The sequence below is a fragment of the Adelges cooleyi genome, unplaced genomic scaffold, assembly GCF_023614345.1.
Source record: "Adelges cooleyi isolate 19-005CV unplaced genomic scaffold, UGA_ACOO_1.1 ACOO_flye_CR_arks_rails_tigmint_CR_PRNA_9, whole genome shotgun sequence".
NCBI classification, from domain to species: Eukaryota; Metazoa; Arthropoda; class Insecta; order Hemiptera; family Adelgidae; genus Adelges; species Adelges cooleyi.
Genome location: NW_026096579.1, coordinates 6,755,593 through 6,774,289, shown reverse-complemented (window position 1 = coordinate 6,774,289; position 18,697 = coordinate 6,755,593). Strand labels below are relative to the sequence as shown.

The following is an 18,697-nucleotide window of genomic DNA, read 5'->3' as shown; positions in this document are numbered from 1 at the left end:
CAACACAATAACCAGAAAGGAAACTTTAAAAAATTTACACGGATTCCTATGAGCCGCTAAAATAGGCCGACAGCCATATTGTTTTTGCGGCTGGGAACCAAACTATATTAGATTGCCTACAGATAATTCCAGAAAAAAAGACTTGATATTTGTGCGTAATCTGCAAAAACAAAATGTCGGACGCTTATCAGTCCCGGACTAGGTTTCCCTTCTGGTTATTCTGTGTATAACCCACGTGACAAATTGTTCGAGTAGTGTCAAGTGTGCACTGCATTTATTGAGCCGTCTTTTTCTATTGGCACGGTCTCTGTTAAAATTAACTTGTTTGTACTTCATAGTTCACACTCAATTTTTAAGTTTGGCATTTACATGATGATTGGTGAGTACATATATTGTAATTAAAATAGGCGCTTTAAAGACGGTCGGTTTGGTGTTAAGTTTTGGTCGACCATCCCAACGTTCAGTTCACGTTCTTCTATTAATTGTTTTTCCGCAAACGTCTTTTCATCCCATGTCTTCATTAAAAGCATCCACTAATCAAGTATTCTTGTCTATGTCAAGACTTATCTATGAACGACAGAGTTGGTAAAAAAAATCTAACCGAACCCAGCCAATGGGGTTTTTTTTTGTTCAAGTACAGCAAATTTTAGCATTTACCCAATATGTTTTATTGAGTGTAGGCATACCGAAAAAACTAAAGTGTTGGGATTTTTAAATTCCGGTTTATTGCCATTTATGAATATTTTAACACTAAATAAAAACTGACTCGTCAGATAGTTTTTACAATTGTGAGCCTTGTTTCTCAAGCAACAGAGTATGCGAAGCATATCCCTTGCATATAAAAAAAAGCCAACCTTCTGCATTAGTTCTTTCTCATAACTTTCCCCAAAATACAACCAAGGTCTATCGAGCCTGAAGATGTCAAAGGGTGTGAGTAACATTTATCAAAAATGTTTGTAACAACATTTTTCTGCAATAACAATTACATTTACCTATCAAACCAGCCTATCCACTACCAAAGTGTCCTTGTCTGGTTTACTAATTAATTTTGTTTAAACACATGTATTTCAAAACAATAAAATAATTTTTATTTGATATCTTTTGTTTTTCTGGTTTCGGCGCAACTCTCAAACTTCTTTATATAATAAATTGGACTAGAAATATTATCAACATGTTATATTTATCTTGTTCATCTAATGTATGAAAATAAGGCTAACAGTTAAATTAGTAACATTTTTTATTTTGGCTAAGTAGAAATTTAGTTTTTAACATAACTTATATTTACATAACTTGTTCAGAATGACATTCATAGCTCCAACAATCAAGTTTTTTTAGACAAAAGCAAGCAGCTTCTTTATCAACTTCTTTGCATTTTGCAATTGTAGCATTTTCATTAATCTGACAATAATTTGTCTGATTCTTGACTTATTTTTGGTTTGTTAGAATGATCGTGGTTAATAGAATGGATAGAAACACTTGAAATTGACTCCAAACTTAAATTGATTTTTGGTAAAACATTATTTTAATATATTATTTTTATTTGATGTGTTAAAGGATTCCCATATGAAATTGTTTCCGCAGCGCATATTTTATTGCTAATGGAAATTTTTAGAATTTCTCAAAACCTATCAAGTGATAAAAATTTCAACAGTTATTTTATACAGTATACCGAAAAAGGATAATTCAATGGAAACATCTTTTAAGTAAGCGTAAAATAAAAATAAATAATTACTCGCCTTCATCACAGTATAAACCAATCTATTGTTTATGTGTAGAATACTCCATCTCAGCTATTTTTTAGCTATTACTAGAACCAACATCAAAGTCAAATGTTTGCTTTACGATTGTTGATCCGATATCTGTATAATGTAGTCATTTAAAATTTAATGATCTGTGTACTTGTTTTCCAATTGGTAATAATTCTCTGACCTTTGTCACTAACTATAGGTATAGCTATTGTTAGTTAACAAGACGTACCTGTGTTTATGATTTTAGAGGTGTTATAAAATACAAACGGCCTAAAAGGAATGTAGGTGCCTCTTTTCCCAGTAGGACACAGATAACAAACCAGTTTTTAAATAATAGCTCCTAACGGTACAATGCAATGTTTCATGTAAGTGATTTAATGAAAATTGATTTTAATACTTTTGGGGAAATGTTTAAAAATAAAATAATCTTTCTAGTTGGATAGATAAAAAACAAATATCTCTTGAAATGTAATAATTTTTTTTTTTTTTTGTCTGAGCATTAGGGTTGTTCAAAGGTGTCATTTTACTCATTTGCTCGGTCGGTTCAAAGTTTTTTCATCTTTTATATGATAGAAGTTCCTTATAATTTTATAATTTATAGCTTCACAATATGATTATGAGAACACAGTATAATGTGTATAGTAGTATACAACAATATACATTTTTTGTTCTATTTTAAACAAAATTTGATACTTTAAGTTTTTCATTGTGTTATGTGACATTTTTTTATGGTTTGTAAGAATTAAAATATAAACAAAAAAGGTATTTTAGTTTCAAGTTTTTTTTTTTTTAACTGTTTTATTTATTTACTTAGTTGTGATCACTTATGATTAAAAGCTATTCGTTTATGAAATACAAGTGATTTTATTCTCCTTTTTCGTCACTACCTATGAAGTGATTTACATACATAATAGCTAACGATACTATTTAAGTAATTAATCATGTGTTATATTTTTTTGTAAGTCTTAAGAAAAATGTTTTAAAAAAATATATTTGAATTTATAATTATTATTATGTGTTCACTCATGATTAAAAGTTATTTTCTTATGAATTTAAAGTGATTTTATTCACCTTTTTCGTCACTACCTATGAAGTGATTTTACATACATAATAGCTAATGGTACAAATTTTTTAAAAGACGGTATTTTAGTTATAAGTTTTTTTAATTTTAATTTATAACTATTAATATGTGATCACTTATGATTAATAGTTATTTGTTAATGAATTTAAAGTGATTTTATTCACCTTTTTCGTCACTACCTATGAAGTAATCATCAGTATGATTCAAGTAATGAAACATATTTCAAAATCATCAACTTTTTAAATTAAATTTAGATCTATCAATACTATTAGTGTTCAGTTAAATAAACTTATTGATGATGCTTAAAACTATTAATTGCAATGTTCATGAAAAACTAAATAAAAATATACATTACTCGGTCATTATAATTTCCAATGATTAAACACAATTACGATTGATGTACTTCAGTGATAATTATTATACAGTTTCGTCACTACCAATGAGGAAATTTTATTTTAGTTTTTTTTATATTTTATGTGTTGTGTGCCATACATCTACTTTTGGTTAAACACACTAATTATTACATAAAATTAAAAGGTGCTGACGTTGTGAATTTGTCATCACATATTATATTAATACACACATTCAGCAAAAACCATATATTTTAAATGTCTTATTGAGAAAACATATTTAAACAAGTGTGTTATTATATTGAAATTTGTTAGTGTTTTTTAATTTTTTATATTATTAGAAACATTATCAAAAGTTATGCAAGTATTTATTTGATTTATTGTATATAAGATTAGGTATTTCCTATTAACATACTAGTTTTTTCCTATAATTTTTAAAGGAAACTGTTGTTCACTTTGTGTAAGTCAAGACTCTACTTAATTAAACCCATTAGCGACCTTTTCTAAAATATTTTTAGAATTTTTTGTAAATAAAATATGAATTCTTGTGACAATAATAACAAAAAAATTTGGTGTTAATGGGTTAATTTAATTATGAAACAATTTTATCAACCCTTTGTAGCCCAAGGTGGTATAAATTAAAAATAATTTTGAAAAGGAATTGGTTTAAGTTAAAAAAATAAAAATAATATAGTTATATAATATAGTATAAAAATATACTTGATGCGCTGTCTGGCGGGAATTTCCAGGTTTGTTATAGAATTGCCACATGTGAAGCTATAAAGAATTAAAGTGTATTTGTAATAGAGTAAGTTGTAAAGTTTTTTTTTCTAATAAAACAGTAATATTTTTTTAAAACTGCAATTTTGTATAATACAATTTACAATAAAAAGAAAATTTTTATGTTTTTTTTTAATTAACATAGTTAATTATGAAAAATGTAGGTAAAATTGTTTGTCTGTAACATTTTGTCTTAAAGTATTGTTGAATTATAAAAGAATAATTAATAATTAAGCAAAGTGCATATCTACCAAATATTTTAATCACCTTGTTTCATATATTTAAATAACATAATATTATTTGTTTCTTGTAGTCTAAACTCTTAAAAAAAAAACTTTATTTTGATATAAGTTAAAATAAAAATATAATTTTATTTATAATTTGAATGTATTTTTGGTTTTTATAATTATTCGAATGAAAAATTATTTTAATAAAGTCTAGATTTGAAATATAACAAACAAAACATCTATTACAATTAATTGTTAATATCGAGTACAATATTAAGTTGATATAAAATTAAACCGATACACAAACTTTGACACTATTATATTATTTTGTTAACTTAATTTCTTATGATGATAAATCTATTTTATTAAATATGGATACTTATTTATTTATTACAACAGAAGACAAAATTTAAAAATAGACCTAAGTTTATAATAAGTCGCATAATATTAAAATCGTTGAGGTCCTGCACGACAACAAATTTACATAATGTGGTGTAGAATACTATCTAGATGAACTTAACATATTATTTATGATCTCATCCTTTTAAAATAGTTTTCAATCAGATTAAAATAAGAGGTGAACCTGTGTATGGGTATATTTTTTTTCTGTAACATAGTGATTAAGTATTCATTTGCCTGACAAAAAGGGTTTGTTATGGTAATCAGTTATCTTAGCAGGTCTACTACAAAGTATATAGGTATAAATAATAATTCCAACAAACAATTCTTAATATACAACTCTATGAGTGTCGCAAAGAAATATTGAGACCTAAGAAAAACATTGAATTTAACGTTTCTCAGTTTGTTGTGATGGATCGTCCAGAGCTGTACGCCGAAGAAAATGGCATGCAACGTAGAGATGCTAGTGATGCCTTAAATAACTATTTATCACGCATGGTTTGGAAACCGAGAGAGGTAGTTTTAGATGTAGGTTGTGGTCCTGGCGATGTGACTTCAGATATTCTGTTCCCTGTATTACAAGACAAAATTGAAAAATTGGTTTGTTCTTATGATTTTTTTTTTTATCTTTTAAAAACAGTAATAGTAACAAATGTATTAAATTTGTTTTTTAGATCGCCGTCGACAAATCAAACGTCATGATCGATTATGCTAAATCGACTTACGGTAAAGCCAAAATGGAATTTCAAATTCTGGATATTGAAAATTCCATTAGTTGTGCCTATCACACGCAACACTTTGACAAAATATTTTCATTCTTTTGTTTTCATTGGATACAAAACAAAGAGAGAACTTTGCTGAATTTGTATTCAATGTTGAAAAGTGGCGGGGAAGTATTAATTTTGTTTATGCTGGTAAATCCTATGGTTCATTTGTATAAATGTTTGGACGTCGAATGGCAAAAATATGTCAAAGTAAGTTTTGTTTTCCAAATCTATTTATAATATCTAATCGCTCTATTTCTAAAGCTATTAATGTACTATATTTATTGTATTCAATAACCAAAATTTGATCACCTTATAACAAACAAGCGGTTTAAAAAAAATACACAACCCTTTTATGTGTAAACAATAGTAGAACATGTTTTTCTTAATCAAGAATACATAATTAATTAATACATGTACTTACAATAAATAGTTGGGTCAGGTAGCTATAAGTCTTTAGGCATTATCATATATCATATAGAAGTAATAAAAATAACTTTTTAAAAAATATTTACAGTGACTATAGACTTAGTAAACGAAGAAATAGGTCTTTAGTTTAATTAGGGAAATTTAGTTTAATTAAATAAATATAATATAAAATATTTAATACAATTTTTGTTTGAAAATATATTTGTTAGTTTTGTTACAATATTTTGAATTTTCCCAAGACTTGCGACCTTATCTTACTTACTTTGTTCCTCTGTGTAATTCCAAAAACTAATTTTTTTAGGACATCAAACATTTGTCCTCAACGTATTCAAAAGAAGAAGTGGAAGCTCTTTTCGTCAATGCTGGATTCAGAATTATTGAAATTGAATCAAACATTAAAACGTATACGTTCCAAGATTTGTCTTCCGTTTTGAGTAAATGTTTTAATTTCTAATGTTCTAATTATTTCTGATTATCACAATTCAAGGTACTCGACATATAATAATAGCGCTATTCAATTTAATTGGATCATATTATGTATAAAATACATTACAAGTGAAGATGAAGTGAAGTGTGTCACAGAAAAATTGATTTGAGTGGCCCATTTTTAATCTTGTTTAAAATTTGTATATTGTGTTTTTAAAAAAAACTACATTGTCGATCAAATCCTTATACTTGAAATCAAATTTTTACATCTAAACAAGTAGGTTATATAACTTGGGACATTTTTTTTTTAGATGCTGTGAAAGCTGTGGACGTTATGTATAATGTGTTGCCGTCACATTTGCACGACAAGTACACGTTGCACGTCAAGAGTAAAATCTGCGAAGAACAATTGGTAACTATATGTCCCATTAGCAAAATGACTACAAAAACGTATTTGCCTATCATAGTACACGCCGTAAAAGATTAAAAACAATAAAACAAACGATAATATCTACCAAATTTTTGTTTTATTATATCACGCAGAAAATAAATGTAATAGATTTATTATTGTTGTTAAATTCTCGTGCGTACCTCTAAATTGATTATGTTCATAGAGTACTTTTTGAATATGAATAACTTTTCTAACTTGTATTAATATTATTGTTATTACTTAAGATGAACCTTAATGGACAAAAGGACTTAGTTTCAAATAATTATGGTTCCTTCAAAATTTGGAAGAATTATTTTATGGTTTTTGTAAAAAAAAAAAAAAAACATTTATTTATAATATATATTAAAAAAAATTATTAATACAAATTCTTTGTTGTTGTTTCATGTTTACTTTGAAAACTTATTTCAATTTGATACAAATTGTGCTTTAAACAGTATGATGAGGGTCGACACCTAAATCGGTAGTTTGCTTTTTTCAGAGTTTATCACAGTGAAAAAAAATGAACACAGTAGCTGTAATTATTATTAGACTTGATTTGATGTCGAAAATAGGTATGAACATTGTATTGATATTTTGCATTGTTATGGTAAACAGCTGTGTAATAAAAACTAAATGAATATAAATTCATTTAAATAATATTTTAGCGCACTGGCTATATTTGCTAGCATGGTAGAAAAAAAATCTTTATACCAAATTTTTGTTATTAAAATTAGTCAAATTTAATCAATATCAAATCACTTAATAAATTTCAAATTTTGTAAATTCAAAATTTTTACACTTTAGTTTGTCTAATTTACTATTTAAAAATCGTCAATTTTTAATATTTTATCATTTTTTAGCCACAAACAGAATTTTTTTAAATATTTTTTAAGCAATAATTTTAAGACATTAGTATTTCATAACTAAATGGTAAAGTTTTGGTGCTAAATTTTTTGTTATAAAAATTTGCTTATTAATTGTTTGTACACTGATTTTGTATCTTTTTGTATAATTTAGTCACTGTATTTATTACTTTCACATTTTTTCACTTGTACTAACTACATCCATGAATCTGGTGGGAAAATAATAAATAGGTGTATTAAATGTAAATGCAATTATCTTTCATAGACAATCGTAACAATGTTTGGTTTTTTATTTAAGTGTTCACGGTAGTAAACATATTTTAACTCAAGTTGGTTAAGTATAAATAATTGTCTGAACAAGTCTTGAATTTAAGTAAAACTACATGTTTGTGTACTTTTATAACTAAGTAGGTATTAAACATTATTTATTATCATTTAACTTACTTTCCAAAATATATATTATATTACTCAGATTATGTTTTGAATCGGTGTTTCACTCAGCCCCTGATATAGCAAAAACCTAAGGTACTTGCAGAAATTTAAAAATAGTATTTTGAAGGGAATGTCATATACTCATATCTAATTTTCAACACATTAAGTACCTTATATTCGGCTTAATATATTAAAAAAGAATGTGTGTGACGTCCCAAAATTATTAATTTATTAAAATTGGAACATTTAGGTACAAATTATGTTTTTTTTTGCTTCCAATAACTCTTACTCGGCCATTTACTGGCATTATTGCCATTATTCTTTAGTGCGATTTTATTTTGTCCCATCTATCAAAACGCTTAAAGTTAAATAATAATGGTCTGTTATTTTTTTTATTTTGAGATTCAACATTAGAATACAAGCAAAGCTGGGCAATATTTAATTAAATAATGAATAACATCTAAAACAAAAAGAATAACGTACCTATTATACAATTTTTATATATTTATATGTAATTATATTTCATTCGCTAATTATATAAATAAATTCTATCAAATTTTGATCTACCAATTATAGATACTAGTTTTTCTTGCGTGGTAACGGCAGTTAATATACCTATTAAAATAAATAAATGCAATGTCAAATCTTCATAATAACTACTTAGACTTATTACATACAATATAATTTTTGAAACGATGGAAAACTTTTTTTTTTTGTCTAAGATTCTAACGAAATTCCGGTAAATATTCTAAAGGGTACTATTTATTTATTTTCGGCTCATTACTATTTTTGTGTTCAACAAAAAATCGTACACCATTTGAATTATTGGTGATTGGTTGATGTTTATTTGGCTGGATTTTTTTTTACTTTTCATAAATCGTATTACCTATCAAAAATATTATACAAAAATGTATGTCTCAAGATGTTTACGAGATATAAATGTTCGATAACATGACTAAAAATTATTTCAAATAAGTTGAGCCATTTTTTTTTGTTATCAACCGCAGAGTAGCTATAAAAAAGTATTTATTTAAAAAAAAAATCATATTTTCAAATTCATATCTCGTGAACGGTTTAAGATAAAACATTCAAAAAACTCAAAAATAGGTTTTTGTTAAAAAGGTAAAAACTCTATTCGATTATATTCAAATGTACAACCCACGCTAGAAATTCAATAAAAGGGTGTTCTTTATAAATTTAGAAGCTATTTTTTTTTTTTTTAATAGATGTTATTTGGTTTTAGTTATTGTTTCAAAATAATAAGGAAATGTTATTTCAAAATTGTTGTTTTTGATATTTTATTGTTTGCTGGCTTTAAAAATAAAGTTAATATTTTACATTTATATTTTCATTTATTTCAAATACCAAAATATAATTAAGGTATTGTGTAGTATTTTAAACAATAACAAAGAAGTAAATATTTTTGAAAAATATTATGTGAGTATTGATTACACGAGTTAAGAAAAGCAATGAGCCCCCCCCCCCCCCCCGTTGGCCCTATCTCCGAAAAATCATTGATTCTAAAGAACAAGAGTGAGTACTATTTAATTATATTGTTTTATATAGGCGAGGGATGCAATTTGTAAACCTGAAACCACCTGTTCTCATTTCTCTGTACATATGCTGAAATTGGGGGTATCGCCACAACCAAACCTGTTTTATTATGTTTATTTATTTTTACTAAAAATATATGTGCAGTGTTGTAAAAAATTAAATATTATACTGAATATTTTTTTGGGATGTGTGTTTGAGTAGAGGCGAAACCATTAATCACAATAACTTTATGGAATATGGTTTTTTTAATTGTGTACTGTGTGCATAAAAATAGTTCAGAAATCTCCCCTTAGACGGGTGGTAGTTTTGGGCCTAAGTGAGTCCGTCAAGATAACAAACATTATGATTTTTAAATACCTTTATATTTGTAATGTGTTTGAAACTATTTTTATTTAAATACTTTTATATTTGTAATGTGCTAGAAACTATTTTTGTAACCCTTTGATCTTTAGGTATAAATATAGACAAATATAAAAATAGAGATAGGATTTTTATGAAAATACAACGTTAGTAAATTTAATAATTTAATAGGTAAGCTACCTTTATTTACAATTAATGATTTGCTGAATCGTATAATATCAAGTCTATTTTACATACAATCGTTGTTAAAACAAACGGTAACTTATTTTATATTAGTTATTTTCAGAGTTATTTTGTTTATTTTTTCAGATAAAAGTGCATACCTATTTGTCTATATTTTATATTAGGTCTGTTCTGGTGCATAAACATTCGAGCGTTTTAACTCTTAACTTGGCATTGTATCTTTTAAGATACATACATTTTATTTTTATATCTAAATTTTCACGACCAACCTAAAAAGAACTATTATTTTAGTTATTTTTTATAATTAAAAAGTTAATGGTTACATGACATGAAACGACGCTAAAAAATAATGTAATTTCGTCGATTTTTTTAGAACATTTTTATCATTGCAATTGCTATTAGATCAAACGACCATAAAAGTACCCCTCTTTAGTGTACCTACAGAGAAAAATTTAAGTTGGTAAGTTGATCTGAAGGAATGTTAGTATACCTAGGTTTACATGCAGCATAAAAGAAATATTTCCAAAAAAAATGTTTTTTTTCTGTAGGGTAGTACTTAGTTTTTGTATGAAGAAAACACCTGTCGTGGCCCTGCCATCTGCCAAACCAAGGAGTGTAGCCCAAACTGCTCAAGAATTCAAGAAGAAAAAATACACTGTGTACCTTCCCAACAGGACCCGAGTCAATTTTCTGTTAATTAAATAATAATATACAACCGATCATAGAGGAGCAAAAGTCTCTCTTTTTGTTCAATACCTGAAAACGGTCTGACCGATTCATATAGTTTATTTTAGACATTCTAAAGGCTAGTCCATTGTTTAAATTCATTCCTGACTACAAACCCAATTAGAGAGGGTAGTTTTTCTAATAAAACTTGATAACTGACTATTTTTTAGCATAAAAAAACAGGCTTCGAAAAGAAATAGTTCATGTTCGCCTTACAAATAAGGAATTTGTTTAATTTTAGTTCTAGGTTTGAATAATTTAATTAGTTCTCTACCTCCTTACTATTAATAAGCCACTACTTGCCATATGTTAAAAAACTATAAGGAACAAATTCCGTTTATTTAGGATTTAAATAAAAATACACTACCTAAACCAAAATCACTTTTATGAGCCCTAGCCCTTTATGTAGGGGGTCAAAATCTATTTTATAAAATTTGCTTGTATCAAGATTTTTAAATTGTAAAATAGCATCCCTTGTTCAAAATTTATATTTTAATTGACCATTGTATTGGTATCAATCGTATTTGGAAAGTTTATGTTAACTATATTTTATGATATCAGTTTCAAACTAATATCTTGGTACCTATATTTTTATTTTTGTATACCCATATAAAAATTATAGTTCCAAGCCGCAATGAACGCATTTTTCGAGCACTAATTGAAAAACTTCTGTAGGTAGGTACTAATGTCAAAAATACTGTTGAGGTGTTTTTAAAGTTAACTTCAAAAGTGTGGACTTGAAATGGTCGGCATTTATCAAAAGGGAGCTGGATTACAGAGTTATGTCTTATGAGTTTAGACCAGTTCTAAATAGGACAATAGCCATTATACATTTTAGCATGGAAAATAAGCAAAATAAAATTAAGTTTCTGTAAAAAGGAACGAAAATTATTTGATGGCATTTAGATTTACAGTGACGATTCGACTTGGACAAAAATGTACTCGGATCAAGTTGCATGTGGACTGGTTGTCTTCTGATACATGCCGCCTAAATTTGTTTTTAAATTACTAAGCTTTCAATATAAAAATATTTGGTCTAGTGCTGATTTAAGTCCATCTGGATTAGCGCCTGTCATATTGTTTTGATAACTACCCAGTACGTATTTGTCAGCTTTGAAACGAATTTGTATTTTTATATAAAAATTAACCGATCGGTGATGAAATTTTAACATAACTCTAGTCATATTGAGTTAGATAAAAAACGACTGATGTCTAAACCATAACAAAGCTGGTAGTACGACTGTAATTTCTGCAGGAACTTTAACGACTCGGTTTCGCATACATTAATTATCTTATACCTATTTTCATTTATTCAATCATGTTCCATCATTGAAAATCACTACCTAAGCAATATTCTGAATGGAAAATCGGTAACTAATGTTATTACTAGCGATTTTATTTACATCTCCATATCGCACGTGTAAGGGTAGGTCTTAGTCCTTCGGCTTTGCCTTGTTTTATTATTGAAAATGAAAAAAAATATAAGACTACCGGTGCATTTTTTCAGAATATGTAAAATGTAAATATCAGTCAGCTGTTCAATGTTTTTATTTAACGCACGGACCGCAATACCGGTAACCATGGTAACAACAATCGAGGAAACCGGTTTTGTACTATAATTCGACAATGTATAATAATATAATTTAATAAAGTATCGAAAAGGTGTGTTTTTTTTTTTAGAAAAATATACACTATTTTCTTTTTTGGACTGCAACCGTTGTCGCGTACCGGACTTACGTTTAATTTCTAGGCTTTTCGGCGGCTGGTCGGGACTGTTTTTTTTCCCTTCTCATTTTTCCTGTGACCGCCGACCGGGTGGTAAACGAAACTGGCCCGCGGCTAAACTGGTTGTGCGTTTGCGAACCCCTGGAAATGGAATAGGTAACCTTTAAAATAATAAACAAAACGGTTTTTTTGCGGCATTTCCTTTGTTCAGCACCCAAACGCCAGGTGTTTTCACGGCCAACGGGCTTCGCAGTCTTCCCCTACGACCGTCCCGTCGACCCTCAGTGTGCACAGGAATCCGCCGGAAGTGAGTCGTGCGACGGCCATACACTCGCATATTGTCCAGCAACGCCAGGACCCCGGTGAGTACCGACCGTTTTTATTATTTTTTTCTACTGATAGAATGTTCTAATGAATAACATGCATGCCACCCTGTTGTGTGGGATAATAACGTACTAGGATATCGTTTGAAAAACGTGCGGACGACCGGCCGGTGGTTGTCGGTCGTGCCGATCGACAGGTGGTCGCGTCGAAAGGATAACGCGCCTCGTCCGTGTCCTATACGTGTCAAGGACGCGTTTGTTGTACTTAATCTTATGTCGTGTTGTCTCGTAGGGCCCACAGAACTACCGTCGCTCGTCTCTACCGTATCGTACTCTGCTGCTGTCTACGATGGTGTCTCCGCTGTCCCGAATGCAGACCAAGGGTTTCCCGGGCATGATGTCCTTGCTGCAAGAAAAAGAGAACTACGAAGAGCTCAACCAGATCGGCAACGGTAATACTATCGGCTGGATCGATCGATCGACACATTGATCATTTTACGTTGTTTTACCCCGAACAGGAGCCTACGGAACTGTGTACAAGGGCAGAGATCTTGTAAACAAAGGCAAGTTTGTCGCCATGAAGAAGATCAAAATTCCGTTGGCTCAAGACGGGGTGCCCATGTCGACGCTTCGAGAAATCGCTTTGCTCAAGCAGCTCGACCAACAAGACCACCCAAACATCGTCAAGTAACTATCAAACACTCCTCATGTCATACCTATTCAAAACAATACATATTATATTATCTCTCTATAGGTTATTGGATGTCGTCCACGGTCCACGATTATGTAATGAGAAATACATGACTCTGTATCTTGTGTTTGAACATATCGAACAGGATTTAGCTACTTACATGGCGAGATGTCCTAAGCCAGGAATGTCTTCGGAAATTGTTAAGGTACCTTGATAAACCGATAGAGTATTTTGAATGTTTTGTCAATGTTTATGTTGCATTACTGTTAACACATTCAAACGTTTTAAAACTTGTACATTTCATCCCATTGCGTGTAATACTATGTGCAAAATAATACTTCTGTTCCAGAGCATTATGCGACAAATACTGTCTGGTGTAGATTTCCTCCATTGTAACCGAGTTGTTCATCGAGATTTAAAACCACAGAATGTGCTTATATCGAGCGATCTCAGACTCAAAATAGCAGATTTCGGTTTAGCCAAGATCTACGATTTTGATATGAAGCTTACTTCAGTGGTAAGAAATATCTAAAACAATTTTACAATTTTATTTAAATATTTTCATACCGTTTTACTTAATGAGGTCATTGAAATTGTTTTAGGTGGTTACATTGTGGTATCGTGCACCCGAAGTGTTACTAGGGTTGCCGTACGCTACAGCGGTAGACGTATGGGCTTGCGGATGTATCATGGGAGAGATGTACAAACTGTCTCCCCTATTCAACGGCGAATCTGAGGCGGAACAACTGGATCGAATATTCAGGTAAATTCTAATGTTAAAAGAATTTGAAAAAAAAAATGTTGTTTCATATTGTTTATTTTTTAAAGGTTGATCGGATTGCCTTCCGCTTTGAATTGGCCTAAAAATGTATCTTTAATGAGGAGTTCCTTCGAATCATATCCACAAACTTGTTTAAAGACTGCCATCCCTGAAATATGTTCTCGGGGAGCTGATTTACTAATGGTAAGATTTGAATTCACTCTAAATACTAGAACTAATTTTTTTGTAATTTAGCTATTAGCTTATTAAATGCAAAACATTTTTTCCAGGAAATGTTAAAGTTTGATAGTTCTAAACGAATTTCGGCTAGGGACGCTCTGAAACATCCGTATTTCAACGAATAACCTCAAAATTGACTGTGTTTGATGACTATTATTGTAAGTAATACATATTATGTTATTATAAATAGAGTATAAATTGGGTTAGATTTACTATGACATAATAATTGTAAAATTTGGTTCAGAGGAAAAACTGAATACCCTTTTAAGCGTACTTAACAAATAAATTAAAATCACTTTATTTTGAAAGAAAAAAAATTGTTTGAGATTACTTTAAATTCTTAGGCTTCACAAACAGTAATATTAGAGAACAGTTTTTGTATCTTTCAATATTAATTTTGTAATAGAATACAAAAATCGGTAGCATAGTCTATGGTCTATTTGCAGTCACACGTTGTTAATACTCATAAGAAATTTAATAGTCGACCAACAAAACAATATATGCTTAACCTTTATTTAATAAACATTTTAATTTTTTTTTTTTTTCAGAAGTGAGTTTTGTTACATACAAATGCTTTTCGCATGAATCAAGTCCAAGACAACGAATAAGTTATAATAAACAGTATTTGCAAGTCACTAAATAAAAAAGAAGCAAAAAAAAAAAACATTCCTAATTAAACATTACCGATATAAGTGCTGGTACGGTTAACCATTTAATATGTAGTGTATAATGTTAAAACAGTTACCAAAAAAAGAATAACAATAATATAGGTAAATATTTGTTTATCGCGCAATCAATATTAGATCTCCTCTCGTCATATTTTGAACCCCCACCTCGGATCTCAATATATAACAACCGAATACCATTTTCTATTGAGATGAAATTTCGATATTGCTCAACGATTCTTATATACATAAATTATATATATATATATATAATATACATATACCAATAATTATAAATCTGTAAATCAAAAAGACTTGCCATCCTCATGTCTGTTGATGAAATTTATTTCCGCGTCCAATTTCTTATATCTATTCTGTACTTGTATTATTATTTTTTTTTTTTAGTATTCTTACAATTTGTAATAATATGTACTTACAAGGTAATAGTGCCAAAATGCATTTGAAATATTTGTATTTGTACAAATTATTCATCTTAAATAATTTTTATAACTTGGGTTTTGATTTTAAATTAGGGGCGAACCTCGTTTTTTTTTTAATTTTAAAATATCTTTTTTTTTATGTATCTTCTATTTTACTTTAAAATTTTTTTTTTAGAAATGTAAGTCTTAAGAATACCTTTATCTTTAGATTTGAAATAAATGGACTGTTTATTTTTTAATATTTACCATTTTGTTAATTATTTATTTTTCAATTTAATGTACTACAAACTTATGGACTGGCTGTTGTGCTTAAGAAGATTGGAAGTGTATAATTATGAATCAGAATATAATTCTAGCGTGACTATTTTTCTTTATTTGGCTTTGCTTGCACTGTTGTCATAGAAGTGTGTAAAATGTAATTTTCATTCCGACATCCTTTTTGTTTTTGTAATATGATAAAGATTCTGATAACTGATTTTGATTTAATGTTACGTTAACTAGTGTCATCGTCTGTTACCAATTATTTTTTATATTAAACTAATTTTAAAAATTTATTTGCGTTCAAATTTTGAAATTATAAAAAAAAAAAAATTAGATCAGTAAAATTAAACAAATGACATTTATTTTTCTTAACGATATGTAACCTAAAAAAAACACTTATGACCTAAGAGTATAATATCTGTTAGGTACCTAAAACCAAAGTCATCTATAAAATTTAATGGTACTTAACTAACAGGTTAGGGTTAGAGAGATATTGATTTTCAAACTTAACAAATAATAGTGTGATAAAAATGTTTAATGTCACATTAAACACGGAGTATTATAAAAAATTGCCCAAGTCAACTGATTTACATTTCTACATCAAGAATCTATACCGGTTTGTCTTATAAGTTATGTTAAATAAAATCATATTTTAGAGGTAAGGCAATGCTTATCAGCCTTGTCAGATTGCATTTTCAGATATTTCTAGCTTAATCCATTAATTATTTTTTATCTTACTGTGGACTGTGCAACTAAGTCTTAATATTTTTTGCCTCTGTAGCCTTTTTGATCATTACAGGTCACCAATGTTGTTTTTTTTACAATTTAGCACTGTAATTTGATATTAATAATTTTGTACTTTGGTAATTAAAAAAAACTTTGAACCTAACCTAACCTACATGGTCGTTAATATGACTAATGACAGTTTTTACCAGTTTATCCAATAATTTCAAAATTATTCATTATTTTTAAGCTAAACTGCCGAAAACGTCAATAAAAGTAATAAAATCGTTATCAAAGAACCCTTTTGAGTGTAACTGTAAAATATTAATTAGTAAATATCGTATAAATAAAATATTGAGGCAACTAACGACTATAAACATTTTTTCAAATTTAATACGCTTAAAATCTACCTTCTGTCCAAATTTTCAGGTTTTGTTCATGTCCAAACTAGATACCAATATTCAAATAGAAAGTTTCTGAATCTCTTATTTTGTGAAAAGTTACAGTACGCTTTTTACGTTGACGACCAAGCAATATTTTTTTGTAGTGTGTTTTTCTCGATTTCCAGCTGGTAAAAATTAGTTTGGTAATAAATATTGGCGAAAAATAAATTCCAAAACAATGCAATACTCGTGATTTAAATGAATGGGCATATTTCAATAGTAATTGGTTACCCTTTGTCTTCAAATAAAATACATCAATACATTATTTATCAATAAAAAATTAAAAAGTGCAAAGGAAGTAAATTTTTTAATGCATAATATCTTAAAATATGTACAAAAGTTCTCCGGATACAGGTCATAGTAAACAATTAGTAACCACTTGTGTATGTTTGGTAACTGGTAAGTTGTTACAACTGTATTCTCGCATTAAGAAGACAGTTTTGTACAAACATTTTACTGGTCGGTGACAGTTCTTTTTATTGTTAAACTTATCAAACTATTAACTATACAAAAGTATAATATATTTCTTGGTAATTTTGTGCATTCTTATTTTGTATTTAACCAGATTATCGTCGCAAGACAACCCCTGTAAACATTGCAGCGATTTATAACAATAAATCATACAAACAACTCTTTTTGCTTGAACCAATATTATCAAGGTATGAACTATGTGCAACCGCGTGTAAATGTAACGGATTAACCTGTTTCAATTTGTACATAAATCATTTTGTGATTGTGTGTGTATTATCTTGTAGGGAAGGTTCATCATACAAGTCACCAAAATCATTGAACTGAACACAAGCGAACAAAGGACAAATGTGTCTTTATAATAATATTTTACTATGAGTATCTTTTTTTTATTTTACTATACATAATAGTTTCCTCAAAGAAAATACTTCTGTATTTTTTTTTTGTTAATTTAATTTTTAAAAATTGGCTCTTTGGATAACATAAAAAAAGATGGCGTCCCTTTTGGCTATCGCACTGTAGCCAGTAAAATTTAAGTATATATATTTTTAAAAAAGTATGTTTTACAACGAAAACTTCTTAAAAAACTTTATAGTTTATTATTATCATTTATGTTGTATATTTTGATGAAACGACATTTTCAAAACAGCACCGTCCGAAAGATCCCCTGAGCAATGCACGTTCTAGGGAAATTTAATATTTCTACATTATTTTCGTACAAAACAAAAAGGTCTTTCACACTTTATCTACTTATTCACATGGATATGGATTTTTTTGATATTATTTTCCAAACTTTATCTAAGCCATTTAAAATATTTGGTGAATGTAAAAGCATATTATTTGGTTACCAAATCAGAAGAAGAAAAAATATTCTCCCTACTTCAAAAGTAGGTACCTACTTAAATTTTTTATTATGTAAATGTTTAATAATTCTTTAAAATATTGTAAATATTATATTTTCTTATTTTCTTAGTGACAGCCGGTAGGCGTTACTTTTATTTATACCTAACCTTCATAATATAATAACTCTATATTATATTATATATTAGCTTAAAAAAAATATTGTGTTGTCAAGAATACTTTAGAAATTTTAGTAAGAATTCTAAATGCATGCCTAATAGTAAGTATTTATGATTGCATAGTTTAAATTGTGAAACACTTAAAAATGTCTCACAATGTGTGTATACAAAATATAATTACAATATA

General features: G+C 28.5%; 2 protein-coding genes across 6 annotated transcripts; both read left to right on the top strand.

The window, feature by feature from the left end:
- The first annotated feature begins 226 nt into the window (after nucleotides 1-226).
- On the top strand, nucleotides 227-6,897 carry LOC126846207 (juvenile hormone acid O-methyltransferase). 5 transcript variants are annotated; one of them, XM_050585456.1, is made up of 6 exons: nucleotides 227-379; nucleotides 1,555-1,703; nucleotides 4,988-5,185; nucleotides 5,260-5,559; nucleotides 6,080-6,212; nucleotides 6,516-6,897. In XM_050585456.1, the coding sequence occupies exons 3-6, from the start codon at nucleotides 4,997-4,999 to the stop codon at nucleotides 6,689-6,691; spliced, it is 798 nt and encodes a 265-aa protein (XP_050441413.1). In that variant the 5' UTR covers nucleotides 227-379; nucleotides 1,555-1,703; nucleotides 4,988-4,996; the 3' UTR covers nucleotides 6,692-6,897. The 5 variants fall into 5 exon arrangements, with proteins under 5 accessions (XP_050441413.1, XP_050441412.1, XP_050441415.1 ...); XM_050585455.1 differs by lacking the exons at nucleotides 227-379; nucleotides 1,555-1,703 and adding exons at nucleotides 1,718-1,913; nucleotides 1,996-2,113; XM_050585458.1 differs by lacking the exons at nucleotides 227-379; nucleotides 1,555-1,703 and adding an exon at nucleotides 2,143-2,510.
- Nucleotides 6,898-12,594: 5,697 nt separating this feature from the next.
- LOC126846401 (cyclin-dependent kinase 4) lies at nucleotides 12,595-15,183 on the top strand. Its single transcript, XM_050585762.1, has 9 exons — nucleotides 12,595-12,839; nucleotides 13,093-13,252; nucleotides 13,319-13,487; nucleotides 13,555-13,696; nucleotides 13,841-14,008; nucleotides 14,094-14,254; nucleotides 14,320-14,455; nucleotides 14,542-14,649; nucleotides 15,040-15,183. The coding sequence occupies exons 2-8, from the start codon at nucleotides 13,150-13,152 to the stop codon at nucleotides 14,614-14,616; spliced, it is 954 nt and encodes a 317-aa protein (XP_050441719.1). The 5' UTR covers nucleotides 12,595-12,839; nucleotides 13,093-13,149; the 3' UTR covers nucleotides 14,617-14,649; nucleotides 15,040-15,183.
- Nucleotides 15,184-18,697: the final 3,514 nt, after the last annotated feature.

Coding starts and splice junctions, on each gene's coding strand:
- LOC126846207 (XM_050585455.1), top strand. Junction 5,186..5,259: donor AAGACAAAATTGAAAAATTG/GTTTGTTCTTAT, acceptor TTTGTTTTTTAG/ATCGCCGTCGACAAATCAAA. Junction 6,213..6,515: donor AGATTTGTCTTCCGTTTTGA/GTAAATGTTTTA, acceptor TTTTTTTTTTAG/ATGCTGTGAAAGCTGTGGAC.
- LOC126846401 (XM_050585762.1), top strand. CDS start 13,150: ATGGTGTCTCCGCTGTCCCGAATGCAGACCAAGGGTTTCCCGGGCATG. Junction 13,253..13,318: donor GCTCAACCAGATCGGCAACG/GTAATACTATCG, acceptor TACCCCGAACAG/GAGCCTACGGAACTGTGTAC. Junction 14,456..14,541: donor GGGGAGCTGATTTACTAATG/GTAAGATTTGAA, acceptor CATTTTTTCCAG/GAAATGTTAAAGTTTGATAG.